Here is a 14,488-nt window from a genome sequence, read left to right on the forward strand (position 1 = left end):
AAATGGAGATTAAGTGAGCTAATAGTACATGTAAAGTCCTCAGAACGGTGCATGGCACAAAATGAGCACTCGATAAATTGATGCTTGCCCTGAAAACAGTTGCCTAGAAAAATCTCTTCCTTGTCTCCCCGTAGCCCTTCACATCTGCATCCACAACACGAGGGTTCTCCTGGGCTCTCGGCCTGGGGTGCTGGAGTACCTGGCTCCACAGCGCCTCCTGCTGCCTGCCTCACTCTCCATGGCAGTCAGTTCCTCTTCCGTCCACCGGGGATCATTCTCACCTAAAGCAGGAATCAACACCCCTGTCGCCACCTCCCATGGGGCAAGGGTGAAAGGACTCACTGCATTTAAAAGTCAGCACAGAAGAACCCGTTAACAGCACTTTGACCCTATCCCTTATATAAAACCATAATTACACACTGCCCAGCCAGACTGGAAAGTCCTGGAAGGCACTGATGGTACCTTGGGCTTTCTACCCTAAGGAAGGCAGCAGGGACGGTGGAGACAGGACAGGCCTGAGTGGCAGAGATTGGAGATAGCAAGCTCTGGAGTCGGGCTGTCTCGGTTCAGCTCCAGGGTTTGCCACTTACTAGCTGTGTCTCTGGGCCTCACTTTCCTTAAAGTAGCCCTGACCATACCTCACTGTAAAAGGCTTGTGAGGAGTAAACAAGACGGCACACACCGTGCGCTTGGCACTGAAGTCAGGTACTGCCACTTACAGCAGCGGGACCTTGGGCAAATTCATCTCCACGTGCCTCAGTGTCTCCATTTATCAACGGGGGACAGTAATCCCTTCATCACTGGCTGATGGTGAAAATGAGACCAACTTTGAAAAGCTTCTGACACCAAGCAGGTACCCAGGAACCTCTTGCCACAGTGGAGCATCCTTAGCATTTCACACCACTCAGCCAGCTTCTGTCAACATTTACTTCCCCCTGGTAACTAGCATGGGAAATGCAATGAAAGCCCGATGAGCTGCCGCAGCAGAAATCAACTTGAAAGTGACCTCTCACTTATTCCTCTCTCACATGCCTGCATCATTCAGCACTTGAGCCTCAAGAGCTTGCCTCTTTTTGTCTGAGAGTTAGAAATGGCCTGGTTCGGGATGAAGGTTGTTTTTGTTTCATTTTGCTTTATAAACAGAAACACTCCCTGGTTTCTCTTCTGAAAGGCTGAGGAGGAAGCTGAGTCAGGTGGGGTGGGGTGAACATGAAATCGCTCACCCTTCCCTTGCCGTGGGTCTGGCTTACCCAATCACTGCACACTGACTTGCACATCAGCCGCATTCAGTGTCCCACTTTAGGCCCATTTCTCTAATGACTTGAAAAAACAACTGTGTTCTTTCGGAATGCGGCAGGGCATAGTGGAAAGAGCAAGGGCTTTGGGAGTCTAGCCTGGCTTGGAATTCCAGCCCCACCACTTGGTAACTGAGACGAAGGTCGGGCAAGTCAGGAAATGGTGGAGCTAGGCTGTCACCCACCAAGTGGTGGTAGCGCCTGTGCTGTGGGATTACAGTAAGGCTTCGTGTTAATGGATGTAAAGCCTGTGGAAAAGCACAATGGAATTGAAGTATCTCGATGACACCACCACCTCTTCCCTTTCAGAATGATATCCCAGGACCTGGGTTCTACGATGTTATTCACCAGTCACCGGTGTCCAACAGTGTCTCATTGTCCAAGAAAGGAACTTGCATGTTTCCCTCAATGGTGAGAACCACTTCTCTTGAGTAAAGCATTAGCTGGTCAGTAATTTCCTTCATTCATTGCATAATTATATATTGGACATCTGGTCCTTTCTCTCCAAAGGCCCATGGTTCTAATTAGGAGAGTAACTGCCTTCTCAAATTTCATGCAGGTAAATTGGACCCTGTGTCTCTAAGTAACTTTTTCCCATCTCTACCCATTGCCAGGGTGGGAAGAGAAGCCAGAGGAAACTTCAGAACTTGATCCTTCCAAACCAATTTTGTTATCACTGAGTGCACTAAGCGAGTATTTTCCTGAGATGTTTAGGCATGCCAGGAAATAGTTACTCTTACACATCGTGGTGTAATATGATTTTTACAATGCTTAATCTAATTGGTTGTCAAACTATTGAGAAATCTGATAGGACTAAAAAGAAAGCCAGCAGTGGGCCTGAAATGTACTGGCCCCACCCCTTTCCTTCTCTTCGTAAGATATGGGACTTAATTTTTGTTGAGGGCTGTAACAATCAAGTAGCTATATGAATTGCCAATGACCCTGACCAGAGGTGGGCAAAGATAGGCTTCTTAAAAATATTTATACATTGTCAAGAAAAATAGATACAGCAAAATAGATAAATGGTCAAGAAAAACAGATACAGCAAGGGGAAAGATACAGACTAGGGTAAGGCTACCTGAGGAAGAAAAGTGAAAAGTGGACAGGCATGGTGGCTCATGCCTATAATGCCAGCATTTCGGAAGGCCAATGCGGGAAGATCACTTAAGCCCAGGAGTTCAAGACCAGCTCGGGCAACATAGTGAGACCCCATCTCTACAAAATAATTTAAAAATTAGCCAGGAGTGGTGATGTGTGTCCATAGTCCCAGCTACTCGGGAGGCTGAGGTGGGAGGATCACTTGAGCCCAGGAGGTTGAGGCTGCAGTGAACTATGATTTCACCATCACACTCCAGCCTGGGTGACAGAGGCAGACTCTGTCCAAAAAAAAAAAAAAAAAAAAAAGTGAAAAGAAAGCAAGCCCAGACTCTAACATTAAATTAACAAACATATGCCATCTTGTCCCTTTAAAATTTATAATAATTTTTTGCACAGATGTATTATGATGCCTGACATTGGAATTGATTTTTTTTTTTTAACCACACAAAGGGACCATTTAAGACACACTAAATGTAGCCACATCTTATTGGAATTCGAATTTGGCAGAATTGGATACTCAAGGAACAGACCACCTTTGGAGTTAACTCCCCATTACCGAAGAAGCTGAGTTTGTACATGGCCTCAGTAGGTACACAGAACAGCCATGCCTCTACCTATTTTTCTGCCACCAGCTCTGCTAGGAAAGAAACTCAAAAGAAGGGCCATCTCATGAAGTCCTGGTGTAGAAGACAAGACTTCAGACCTGATCCTGCCTCAGCTGTGGATTCTTGACGTGACCTCAAGCACGTCACCCTTCTGTGTCCCAGTTGCCTCATGAAAGTGGAGACTCCCTGGAGGCACTGGGCAAATTAACGTTGCAATGAGTGAAATACTCTTTGAAACAGCAAAGCATTATAAACATGCTAAATATTATGATTGTTACCACCTGAGTCACAAACAATACTTCCTGCAACACCTAGGTTTTCTCTCCGAGAACTTCTTTGCTAAATAATGGCACTGCCCATTCCTTCTTGGTGCCAACAAAGAGACTGAATCAGAGGACACGACTGGTTGTCTACAAGGCTTTGCGTGCGGTAACTTTCCAAATGAAAAGCCGGACTATCTGGAGGAGAAGGGGCCCAAGGCAAGAGCTGAGTGTTACAGAACCTAGCCACGCCTTTCAGGCCTTTAAAAAATTCAGAACCAAACCCTAAAGAAGGCAGACTTTGAGCTGCTCAGGCTTCCCCCTCTCCTCCCTTTCACAAATATGGGAATTTGTATTTATAGTTATGTTACACTCAGGTATAAGCACTTAAGGTCCTGTACCTGGGGATGGGTGCCTGAAGCGGTCGAAGGCGATCTATTAGGAGATCTCTGCGTTTTACCTCATTCCTGTGTGAACTGGATGAGAATTTCATATCCCCCACCCCACCGCCTCTTTCAGTAGCTTTCACCTTTAGCACCTCCTCCACTTCTGCATCCCAAGACTTAGAGGGAATTAAAAGTAGCTCTCATCAGAGAAAGATCAGAATGACCAGTAGGAATGTGATTATGGGTGAGGCTGACCAAAAAACTCTGTGGGCCTATAAATTTTAGAAACTTCCTCATGACTGTTGCAACAACTACACCCAACCTTTTGAGAGACCTGTCATCTCTCTAAGTCCGAATGATACAAAGAGCTTTATTAGTATATTCCAAATCTTTGCTCCAGAATCTTCCACAGGACTGACTAGGAGAAGTGTATGAGGCAGGTGGGTGGAGAGTTTGATGGCCTCTCTGTATTTGCATGCGGCAGGAGTGGCTCTAGAAAAGTTACTAGGTGCTGGAGAGAAGTTCATAAATGCCGGCATTTGGCCAGATTGGAGGCCACAGGCCTGGCAAGTAAACCAAGGGGTGTGTAGTGTTGGTGAGTGAGTGTTACTGTAGCCACATTCTGAGACTAATTCTATTACGATACTTTATAAAACATTGCATCTACTGGGACTTTTTTGGGAAGAAGTTTTTTCATTTTCAAAATGTAAGTTGTAGGTGTTCTAAACCAAAAAAGAGTCTATGATTGAATGGGCTTGCTGTTATCCCAGAGCCATGCCGCTCAACCCTTTCCTCTTTAGAATGGGCTCTCTGATCCATGTCATGTAGTGGAGGCTGACTGCTTGGGTAGGAATGCTGGTCCTCCACCTGAATTAGCTGAGGAAGTTCAGCTTCCTCATCTGTAAAGTAGAGATAATCATAAGATCCACTGCTCAGGGTTGTCATGAGGATTCAACACAAAAACCCACCAAAGGTATTGGTTAACTCTTGGCCAGAATGAAAAAGATGAAGCACATTCAAAGCTGGGGTGACCTTACTTCTAGGAGCATCAGCAAATCCTTACACACTGCATGTAGCCACTTCTTATTAGAATTCGAGTTTGGCAGAGTTGGATACTCAAGGAACAGATCAGCCTTGGAGTTAACTTCCCATTACTGAAGAGGCTGAGGTTGAGCTGGGGCTTGAACCCAGGTTAGGCTCTGAACAACTTAGGCTCTGGACAAGAACATTCCCGCTTCTGGTGCTACACCTACCCAAATGCTAATGGGGGTCCATAAACCAGACGCTGAGGACTGTCACCGCCAAGCACAGAGTGAAGTAGGGGGGCCCTAATGCCTGCCTTTTGGCTCACCCACTTTCTGTGTTTGCGTAGTTATTGATTCCTATCAAGTGAGAAAATCCAGGGCAATGTTCTCAAGCTTTTGACCATTAAATAGTGGGAAATTTTTTGTTTTATCAGACTCCAATACTTGCCATGCTATCTTAGGGGAAAGTGATGTTATCACTGAGTTTCTGTGACTTTTGTCCCTGTTCTTTTGACAAACATTGATTCTGTTTGTTTTTTAACTGAAGATAATTTATCGTGGCTTCCTGAAAGGGTGGGATTGGTTCTGTTAAACAGTGAAAATACTGTAGGATTTGATGAAAACAGTAATTTGGTGGAGGGTAGGAGGCACGGATGGACAACAAGCCCCCTGGAGCTTTGTTTGAAGCAAACTCGTTGCTTAGGCAGTTCAGATCATTTAACCTTAGAAACAAGATGTGAGATTTTACTCAGAAGAAAAGCCTAGGCTGAGAAGAGCGTCTAAAGCTTCCTATCACATAAATTACCCAACAGCTGATGAGTCAAGGGTAAGTGGCCTGGAACAGGATTGGGTGGAAATGCATTTATGGCAAAATCATTTTTGCCAAGTCCCAAACACAAGATGAATAATTTGAGTTAGTTTACAGAAGCGAGTACAGGTCTGAACTTGCGTTTTCCAAGGGAAGATCCTCAAAGCCCGAGGTCAGTTTATCATTGTTACCTGCCAGAGTTTCGCCTTTTATAAAATGCATTTAGACCTTGTGCTGGTCACCATCTTTTTGACATCTGTCCTTCAGATCCACAATATTATGTGACAATGCTGATTCCTTTGGTTGTCTCCTTACAGTGCGCCCGATTGGACACCATCATTTCTAAATACCCTGCAGCGAACGCATACACTATCCCATCGGATTTTATTTCCAAGAGAGACTTTAGTAATTCGTGTTCCAGCATGTTCCAGTTGCCAAGCTTTATGAAAGCTCTCAAATTTGAAACTCCTGCACCAAACTATTACAATGTAAGAACTCTGCCTATGCTTGCTAAATATAGATCGAATTAATGGTTTACTAAAATAAAAGGAAGAGGGGATCTTGGGGACATCGTATTTTAATGCAGTTGTCAAGCCAGTTAGCATTTGTTGACTACCCAATGGGTGCCTAAGGCTGTACAAGACTCTTACAGGGAATTTGCAGACCCCAGAGATCAGGATGGGCAACATGGAGGCCAGTATCAAGCTGTGGGGAGGCCACTGCCCTGAGAAACACATATTCTAATTACTCTTGTCCTGTAACCTTTCTGGGACGTAGTTTTCTCATCTGTAACAATGGGTGTATTATTTACCACTTTGTCTGCAGCCACTAATGATTTACTTTTTAGGTTCTTCTAGGGAAAATAAACTTTCATATCAGAAAATAGGTGTTTTAACAGTCGTGCCCTGCTGGCCAATTATGATCGCTTTGTATTCACTGACGCAGAATGGCATGGATGGTTAAGAGATGGACTCAGGAAGGTTTGGTTTAGCTCTCATCTGTTGCCACTTTCTAACTGTGTGGCCTTGGGCAAGTCCCTTAACCTTTCCAGGGCTTAGTTTATTGATCTGTAAAATGGTGATGTATGTTCACCTCATCGTGTTAATGCAAATATTAAATGAGATAATGTATGCTGCATGCCCAGGACAGCACCAGCCACACAAGGACCACACAATACATGGAGATTGGTAGGGCTGTCTTTGTTAGTACATGAAGGGTATTTACTTACCCTTAAATACAAGCAAGTAAGTAAGTCACAGCCCCCACTGTACAATGGAATCAATTCTACTTGCCCTACAGGGTTACCATAAGGCAATGAATGTGAAAGCACTCTGAAGTGTGCAAGATATGAATTGTACTTAAGACATTAATGTTATGCCATTTTGCAAACTATTTTGATTTTATACATTTATTATACCATTTCCTTTTTTCCTTCATAATATTGATAATTAATAATTATTTTTCTGACTACAAAAATCCTGCCCACCTTCTATGATGGATTCAAGCAATTATAATGTGTCCAAAGTAATATAAGTGCCTGCTAGGCCAGCGCTGTCCACTAGAAGTAAAATGGGAGCCACAGACATCATTAAAGATTTTCTTTTTTTTTTTTTTTTTGAGACAGAGTCTTGCTCTGTTGCCCAGGCTGGAGAGCAGTGGTGCAATCTGCAAGCTCCGCCTCCCGGGTTCACACCATTCTCCTGCCTCAGCCTCCCAAGTAGCTGGGACTACAGGCACCCACCACCACACCCGGCTAATCTTTTGTATTTTTAGTAGAGATGGGGTTTCACCGTGTTAGCCAGGATGGTCTCAATCTCCTGATCTCGTGATCCACCTGCCTCGGCCTCCCAAAGTGCTGGGATTACAGGCGGGAGCCACCATGCCCGGCCTCATTTAAGATCTTCTAGTAGCCACATCTAAAAAGAAAAAGGGACAGATGAAGTTAATTTGAGTAATATAGTTTACCCAACAGATCCAAAATATTATCATTTCAACACTAATCAATATAAAAGTTATGAATTTTATATTTGAGGAAGACTATTTTCCTTGTAGTGAGTCTTTAAAATCCAGTATGTGTTTTATTCTTCCAGCACATTTTAATTTGGGCCAGCCACGTTTCCAGGGCCAATAGCCACATGCGACCTGTGGCTACTATACTGGGCAGTCCAACTCCAGGCAGTCTTCCCTCGGCATAATCAGAGCCTGAAAATGATGATGAGGAGGAGGAGGAGGATGAAGCACTTCTCATGTACTAAGTGCTGGTCTAAGAGTTATGTATTAATCATATTTAATACTCACAAGTGACTCCATAAAGTGGATTATCTTGTCCCCAGTATAAAGAAGAGAAAGCTAAGGCTCAGAGAGGTGAAGGGACTTGCGCAAAGCTTGAAGGCATCATTTGCACTTCAGTGGGCACCAGTGGGTGGCTGGGGTGGAAAGCTGGGGAATGATCAAAGTCACCTCGTTCCAGCCCTGACAGGCTTCCCTCTGTGGATCCTGTTGCTCCTCTGTGCCAGGCTGGTGATACAGCTTAGATTCCAGTGGGGAATTCAGAAAAGAACAGGTAAACAAACAAAATAATTACAAACTGTGGTCAACTTTGAGGGACAGCTGGAGCCTGAGGGAGAATATGTGGGAGATATGGAGGTTGGCAGTACCAAGTCAGCCTTCTCTGACTTGGTGGTCAGAGAAGGCTCCGAGACTGAGACCCAAGGATTGAGGAAGAGCCAGGGTTGGAGAAAGAGCATGTGCCAAGGTCCTGGTATAGCAAGGAGCCCAGCCCACGAGGACCTTCAGGAAGGTTGAGTGGCTAGTGTAGGATGAGCAAGAGGAGAAGGGAGAAGGGGGCACCAGACAGACAGCGGCCAATTCACACAGGGCCCTGAAGATCCCAGGAGGAAGTTCACATTTTGTTCTCTGGGTCCTAGGAAGCCCATGAGTGGGGCTGGAGGTATGGGGTGGTGTGATCTGATGCTTTTTTTTTAGATAGAGTCTTGCTCTGTCGCCCAGGCTGGAGTGCAGTGGCACGATCTTGGCTCACTGCAACCTCCGCCTCCCCAGTTCAAGTAATTCTCCTGCCTCAGCTGGGATTACAGGCACATGCCACCATGCCCAACTAATTTTTGTATTTTTTTTTTTTAGTAGAGATGGGATTTCACCATGTTGGCCAGGCTGGTCTCAAACTCCTGACCTCATAATCCATCCACCTCGGCCTCCCAAAGTGTGGGATTACAGGCATGAGCCACAGCTTCCGGCCAATCTGACATATTTTTTAAAAAGTTCCTTCCAGCTGCTGTGTGGTGAATGGACTGCAGTGTGGGTTGGAGAGTGGGTTCTGGAAAACCAGCGAGGAGATTATTATGCTAACAGGAGAGACGGCAAGGTGTGATCCAAGAAAGTGATCAGAAAGGGGCTTAGCCATTGCCCCTTTGTCAATCCCAAGTGGGAACCAGGCTACTTGGGAGAAAAACACAGGCACTGACTGTCTGTGCGGATGCCCCTCTCTGCAGCCTCCCGGTTGTAGCTGAAGGATGCTGCCGTCAGTGTTTCATGCACCATTCTCCCCGAATCACTGTCTACTCCTTCACCCGGCTTCCTGTCTCCAATGCCCAGCACAGGTCCTGGGATGCAGTAAGCATCCAATCAATGTTTATGACATCAAAGGAATAACTTTCCAGTAGTATACAGCTGTTAATCTAGAAAGGACCTCTTCCCAAGATAGAATTGTGTCCTTCTGCCAATAGATACATTTAGGCGCATGTTTTTTGTTCATTATTGTCTTAATATGACCCTGAAAATAATACACGCTCATCATAAAATATATTCAAGCCCTGTAGAAACCCATTAATTAGAAAGTGGAAGTCCTTTATAATTCTACTTCCCAAGGGAAACCACTGCATCAAAAACCAGGTGCAGGCCGGGCACAGTGGCTCACGCCTGTAATCCCAGCACTTTGGGAGGCCAAGGTGGACAGATCACCTGAGGTCAGGAGTTTGAGACCAGCCTGGCCAATATAGTGAAACCTCGCCTCTACTAAAAATACAAAAATAAGCCAGGCATGGTGGCACACACCTGTAATCTCAGCTACTCAGGAGGCTGAGGCAAGAGAATTGCTTGAACCTGGAAAGTGGAGGTTGTAGTGAGCCAAGATCACACTACTGCACTCCAGACTAGGTGGCAGAGTGAGACCCCATCTCAAAACAAAACAAAAACCAGATGCAATTTCTTTCATATTCTCTCCTACCTCTGTCCCTCCACTAGTATTAGCATTATTCTGTACACAGCACACATGCATTTTCTTCTTAGATTTCTTTCCATGGCAATACAATAAATCTGCTTCAGTCTTTTTTAACCTGCTGAATATTTTCCTGGCCCCATGGGGAAACCTTCCAGTGACGCACACTCAGCGTATACAAAAATGCTCCCTTTTTCAGTTGCTTTTCTGTCTGGGTGAAAAATAAAGCTGAAGTGCTGTTTTGTCTACAGGTGGCTTTTTTTCAGGCCAGGAGAACAATGGTTGAGTCAACTGGTGAGGAGTAGAAATGCAGTAATCCTGTTAGCCACACTGTGCTTTGAGGTCTGTCAAAGCCTTTCTCTGCCTTTGCTGCCACCATCCCTCACTTGTATATTTGAGTCCTCTTCCTTGGTAATGTGTTATTACCTTCTCTCCGGCAACCTGGCTCCTCTCCCCCACTCTCCGTGTCCAGTAATTAACCTGTCCCATCTGGTCTCTTTGTTTGCCCTCTCTGCATGCCGTCTAGCCATTAGGGCCCTGGGAAAAGCTAAATTCCTCCACCTTTGTAAACACAAAATCAAAATGCCATCTGCATTTCTCGAGAAACATTTTTTTTGACAAAGGAGTATCACAGCAAATCAAACCATCCTGGCCCCAGCAAATAGTTTCACTCATTCAGCAAATATCCCCAGCAATCACAGGTTTAATTTGTATTGCCTCTGTTCTCCAATGAATACAGGAGACTGCAAATTGGCATTTAAAATATTTCTGATTCACGTGTAACAGAAGAATGATCTCAGGGTTTTTTTCCTTTTATTTTTAGAGTTCTGGACACATCGCACACTCTCAAATGTATTTCATGAGTTGGCCAGAATTCTTAATTTCTGGTCAGTTCAGGAAAGTCGAGACAAGGGAATGCTTGCAAATGTGATCACAATCTTAAATGATACGACTTTCTTGTGTGCCCCAAATGCTGCATTTATAGAAGGGCTGTTTGAACAGTGAGCAATGCACCTAGGAATGAGGATGGGGATGGGTAGGACTACGTGTCCTGAAAATAGTAAAAATAGTAGAAAACCAGGTGCAGTGGCTCACGCCTGTAATCCCAACACTTTGGGAGGCTGAGGTGGGCAGATCATTTGAGTCTAGGAGTTCAAGACCAGCCTAAGCAACATGGTGAAACCCCATCTCTACAAAGAAACACAAAAAATTAGCCAGGTGTGGTGGCGTGTGCCTGAAGTCCCTGCTATTCTGGAGACTGAGGTGGGATGATTGCTTGAGCCCGGGAGGCAGAGGTTGCAGTGAGCTGAGATGGCATCACTGCACTCTAGCCTGGGCAACACAATGAGACTCAGTCTCCAAAAACAAACAAAAAAAAAGTAGCAACAATAATGAAGATAATTTGCGGGTGTAGCATTACACACTTAAAAAAAAAACACTTTCCGGCCGGGCGCAGTGGCTCACGCCTGTAATCCCAGCACTTTGGGAGGCTGAGGCGGGCGGATCACGAGGTCAGGAGATCGAGGCCATCCTGGCTAACATGGTGAAACCCTGTCTCTACTAAAAATACAAAAAAATCAGCTGGGCGTGGTGGTAGGCGCCTATAGTCCCAGCTACTCCGGAGGCTGAGGCAGGAGAATGGCGTGAACCCGGGAGGCGGAGCTTGCAGTGAGTGGAGATCGCGCCACTGCACTCCAGCCTGGGAGACAGAGCAAGACTCTGTCTCAGGAAAAAAAAAAACAAAAAAAAACACTTTCCTAGCGGTGATCTCTGTTGGGCCACCCCCACTCCCTGACGGAACTCCATAGCAAGTGGAGCTGACTGTCCAATCCATTTTACAGATGAGAAAACTGGGTTTCAGAGAGGTTACAGAACTGATGCGGGGCCACACAGCCTGTCCTTAGCAGAAGTGAGCCTGGAAGCCAGCCTGCAGCTAGCTGTGTGTTCTGTTCCTTGTTGAGTGACCAGCATTTTCCAGGGATCACAAACTCATAGACCACTTGAGCTGGGATGACAGGGAAGCCACAGCCAGTGTGACCTTTACAGCTCACATCTGTTCATTTGCTAAGAAGGACGGGTTTCGGTTTGATTTTTTTTACGTAGATTTGCCACTTGTCCAGGCATGATGACGAAGACAAAGAAAGGAAAGGTACTGAGTACACTGGGTGTATTTTCTCCCCCTAGGCCTCTGTCTCTTGCTGCAAGCAGAGAAACAACGTCTGTGCTCGAGCCGGGTTTATGTCAAAAACCCAAAGAGGATCTTTCGCTTTTGCTGATAAAGGACCTCCTCCAGGTAAGCAGCTACTTTGCACTGGCCTTGACCTAAGGGTTAAGTGTCCCAGATTTGATTTGCAGGGCACCTACTTCTTCACAGGGAGTCTTTGGAAGGATTTAGTCTTTGGGTGGGGAGGAGTAGCAGGCAGGTACTGAACAAAGAGGAGAGGTGAGAAGACAGCCAGAAATCCCCACCAGGAGGACAATGGCTGGCTCTGGAAATGGGCCTCCAAAGCAGCTTCCTGGCCTCCCCTTTTATGATCTGGCATACCTGCTCTGGGCAGCCAAGTGGAGAAGTGGCTTCTCACCTCAGAAATGTGCACATTTGTATACCCCAGGTGCCATTAGGGGCCACTGGGGAGGGGCAGGAGATACAGGGCATGACCATACATCCTGTTCCTTCAACACTGAGCTGCCACGTTCCTTTTCTCCTATGCTAGAGGTGACTTCATCATCCAGTCATAAAACAAAGGAGGCAGCTCTGTTTCCGGAGCACCCACTCCACGGTGAGTGGTTTCCATGCAGTCTTGCAGGTCTGCCGTCATAGGTTCATCCACTTAGCCCTGCTTTTCAGATGAGGAAATGGAGGCTCAGAGAGTTGAAATGACTTGCCCAGTGTCACACAGCCAGTAAATGGCAGACACAAGCCCAGAGGGGTCTCACTAAGGAGCCCACGTCCTCCATCATTCCATTGTCCCTTCTGGAACCTCCAAGATTCAGGAATACACAAGAGCTTTCCTGCAAGTGTTTCCCCTGCCGGCCTTGGGGAAGGGTGTTGCACCTCTCCTGTGCTCTCTGACCTCCAGTGCTGGAGCACTTATTATATTAGATTATCCCAAATAGGTCCCACAGACCACACCCCAACCCCAGAAGCCCTGGGCACCAGAGCTGCCCCAGGAACCTTGGGCCCCAGAAGCAGGAGGAGGAGCAGGGAAGGTTTGCTTCTGTAATCATGCCTCTTGCAGAGGGGTGTGGATAAAATTGTAGTGCATGTGAGATTTCAGCAAATCCAGATTAAAGTTGAAAAGATCAATCTGAAGCTGAATAACAAAACCAGCGCTAATTAGGAGGCCCAGCCCCAGTTCACGCTCCCCTGCCTTGCATCATCCATGGGCAAAACCCCACCTTGTCTGTTTATACAGAAGAACAAAGCCAGCATCCCTGGGGTTGGCCAGAGTCCCTGCCAGTGAGCCCTGGGATGTGGGCACCTCCACAGTCTGCCCCTGCTCCTGCTCCCTCCCGGGGGCGGGGGGGGGGGGATCCTGAGAAGCCCCCAGCCCCTTATAACACAGAACAGGAGGGGAAGTGTGGGTACTAGCATCTGTTAAGCTCCCCGTGGGTGCCAGGGGCCTTACATTCATTATCTCACTGAATGCTCCAAAGCCCCATGGAGCAGGTACTCACCACATAATCATGGGCTCAGAAAGTGTGAGCTCTTCTTCTTTTATCCCCACTTCACAGACAGAGGAGATAGAAAAGCAGGTGACAGGCCCAGTGTCCAACAGCTGGATTTTTTTGTTTTTGTTTTGTTTTGTTTTGTTTCGTTTTTTTGGAGATGGAGTCTTGCTCTGTCACCCAGGCTGGAGTGCAGTGGCACGATCTCGGCTCAGCGCAACCTCCGCCCCCCGGGTTCAAGTGATTCTCCTGCCTTAGCCTCCCAAGTAGCTGGGATTACAGGCATGCGCCGCCACGCCCGGCTAACTTTTGTATTTTTAGTAAAAACAGGATTTCACCATGTGGGCCAGGCTGGTCTCAAACTCCTGACCTCAAGTGATCCGTCTGCCTCGGCCTCCCAAAGTGCTGGGATTACAGGTGTGAGCAACCACGCCCAGCCCCACAGCTGGATTTTAATCCAGGCTCATCTAGTTCAATATCTGGTACCTTCAGCTCACCCTCCACCCCAGCTTCCTGGCGGCTGGCTCTCTCTGGTAGTGGCAGCATAAATGCCTTCTATTCCTTGCTTTTGCTTTTCATTGTTTTCTGTATTTTGTAATTCAAGTGTTGCTATAACCTTTTTAGTAGAAATATATATACAAAACAGAGAATATGAGAGATAGTTATCCAATATTGTAAATGCTGCTGACATCTGCTTCTTTAAAAATTTAAGCATATACTGGGAACATCTTTTTTTTTTTTTGAGAGGGAGTCTCACTCTGTTGCCCAGGCTGGAGTGCAATGGTGCAATCTCAGCTCACTGCAACCTTCACCTCCTGGGTTCAAGTGATTCTCCTGCCTCAGCCTCCAGAATAGCTGAGAATACAGGTGCACGCCACCACATCTGGCTAATTTTTTTTATATTTTTAGTAGAGATGGTGTCTCACCATATTGGTCAGGCTGGTCTCAAACTCCTGACCTCAAGTGTTCTGCCCACCTTGCCTTCCCAAAGTGCTGGGATTATAGGTGTGAGCCACCGTACCCGGCTGATACTGGGAACATCTTTTCATGTTAGTAAAAATCCTTTCGGAACATCATTTTAAATAAATATATAGTATATTATTATATG

At 46.1% G+C, this 14,488-nt stretch overlaps 1 protein-coding gene across 11 annotated transcripts in view; it reads left to right on the forward strand.

Annotated features, from left to right (window-relative positions):
• STPG1 (sperm tail PG-rich repeat containing 1) overlaps window positions 1-14,488 on the forward strand; it is a 58,235-nt gene that overhangs the window by 29,523 nt on the left and 14,224 nt on the right. For 8 of the 11 annotated variants that reach the window (XM_019012851.3, XM_063701700.1, XM_063701703.1 and 5 more), the window contains 3 exons: window positions 1,605-1,706; window positions 5,795-5,965; window positions 11,896-12,004. In XM_019012851.3, the coding sequence (XP_018868396.2) occupies window positions 1,605-1,706; window positions 5,795-5,965; window positions 11,896-12,004 (382 nt within the window). The remainder of the gene's footprint in view (window positions 1-1,604; window positions 1,707-5,794; window positions 5,966-11,895; window positions 12,005-14,488) is intronic. The other 3 variants (XM_055387930.2, XM_019012833.3, XM_063701724.1) reach the window with 1 other exon arrangement.

The sequence above is a fragment of the Gorilla gorilla genome, chromosome 1, assembly GCF_029281585.2.
Source record: "Gorilla gorilla gorilla isolate KB3781 chromosome 1, NHGRI_mGorGor1-v2.1_pri, whole genome shotgun sequence".
NCBI classification, from domain to species: domain Eukaryota; kingdom Metazoa; phylum Chordata; class Mammalia; order Primates; family Hominidae; genus Gorilla; species Gorilla gorilla.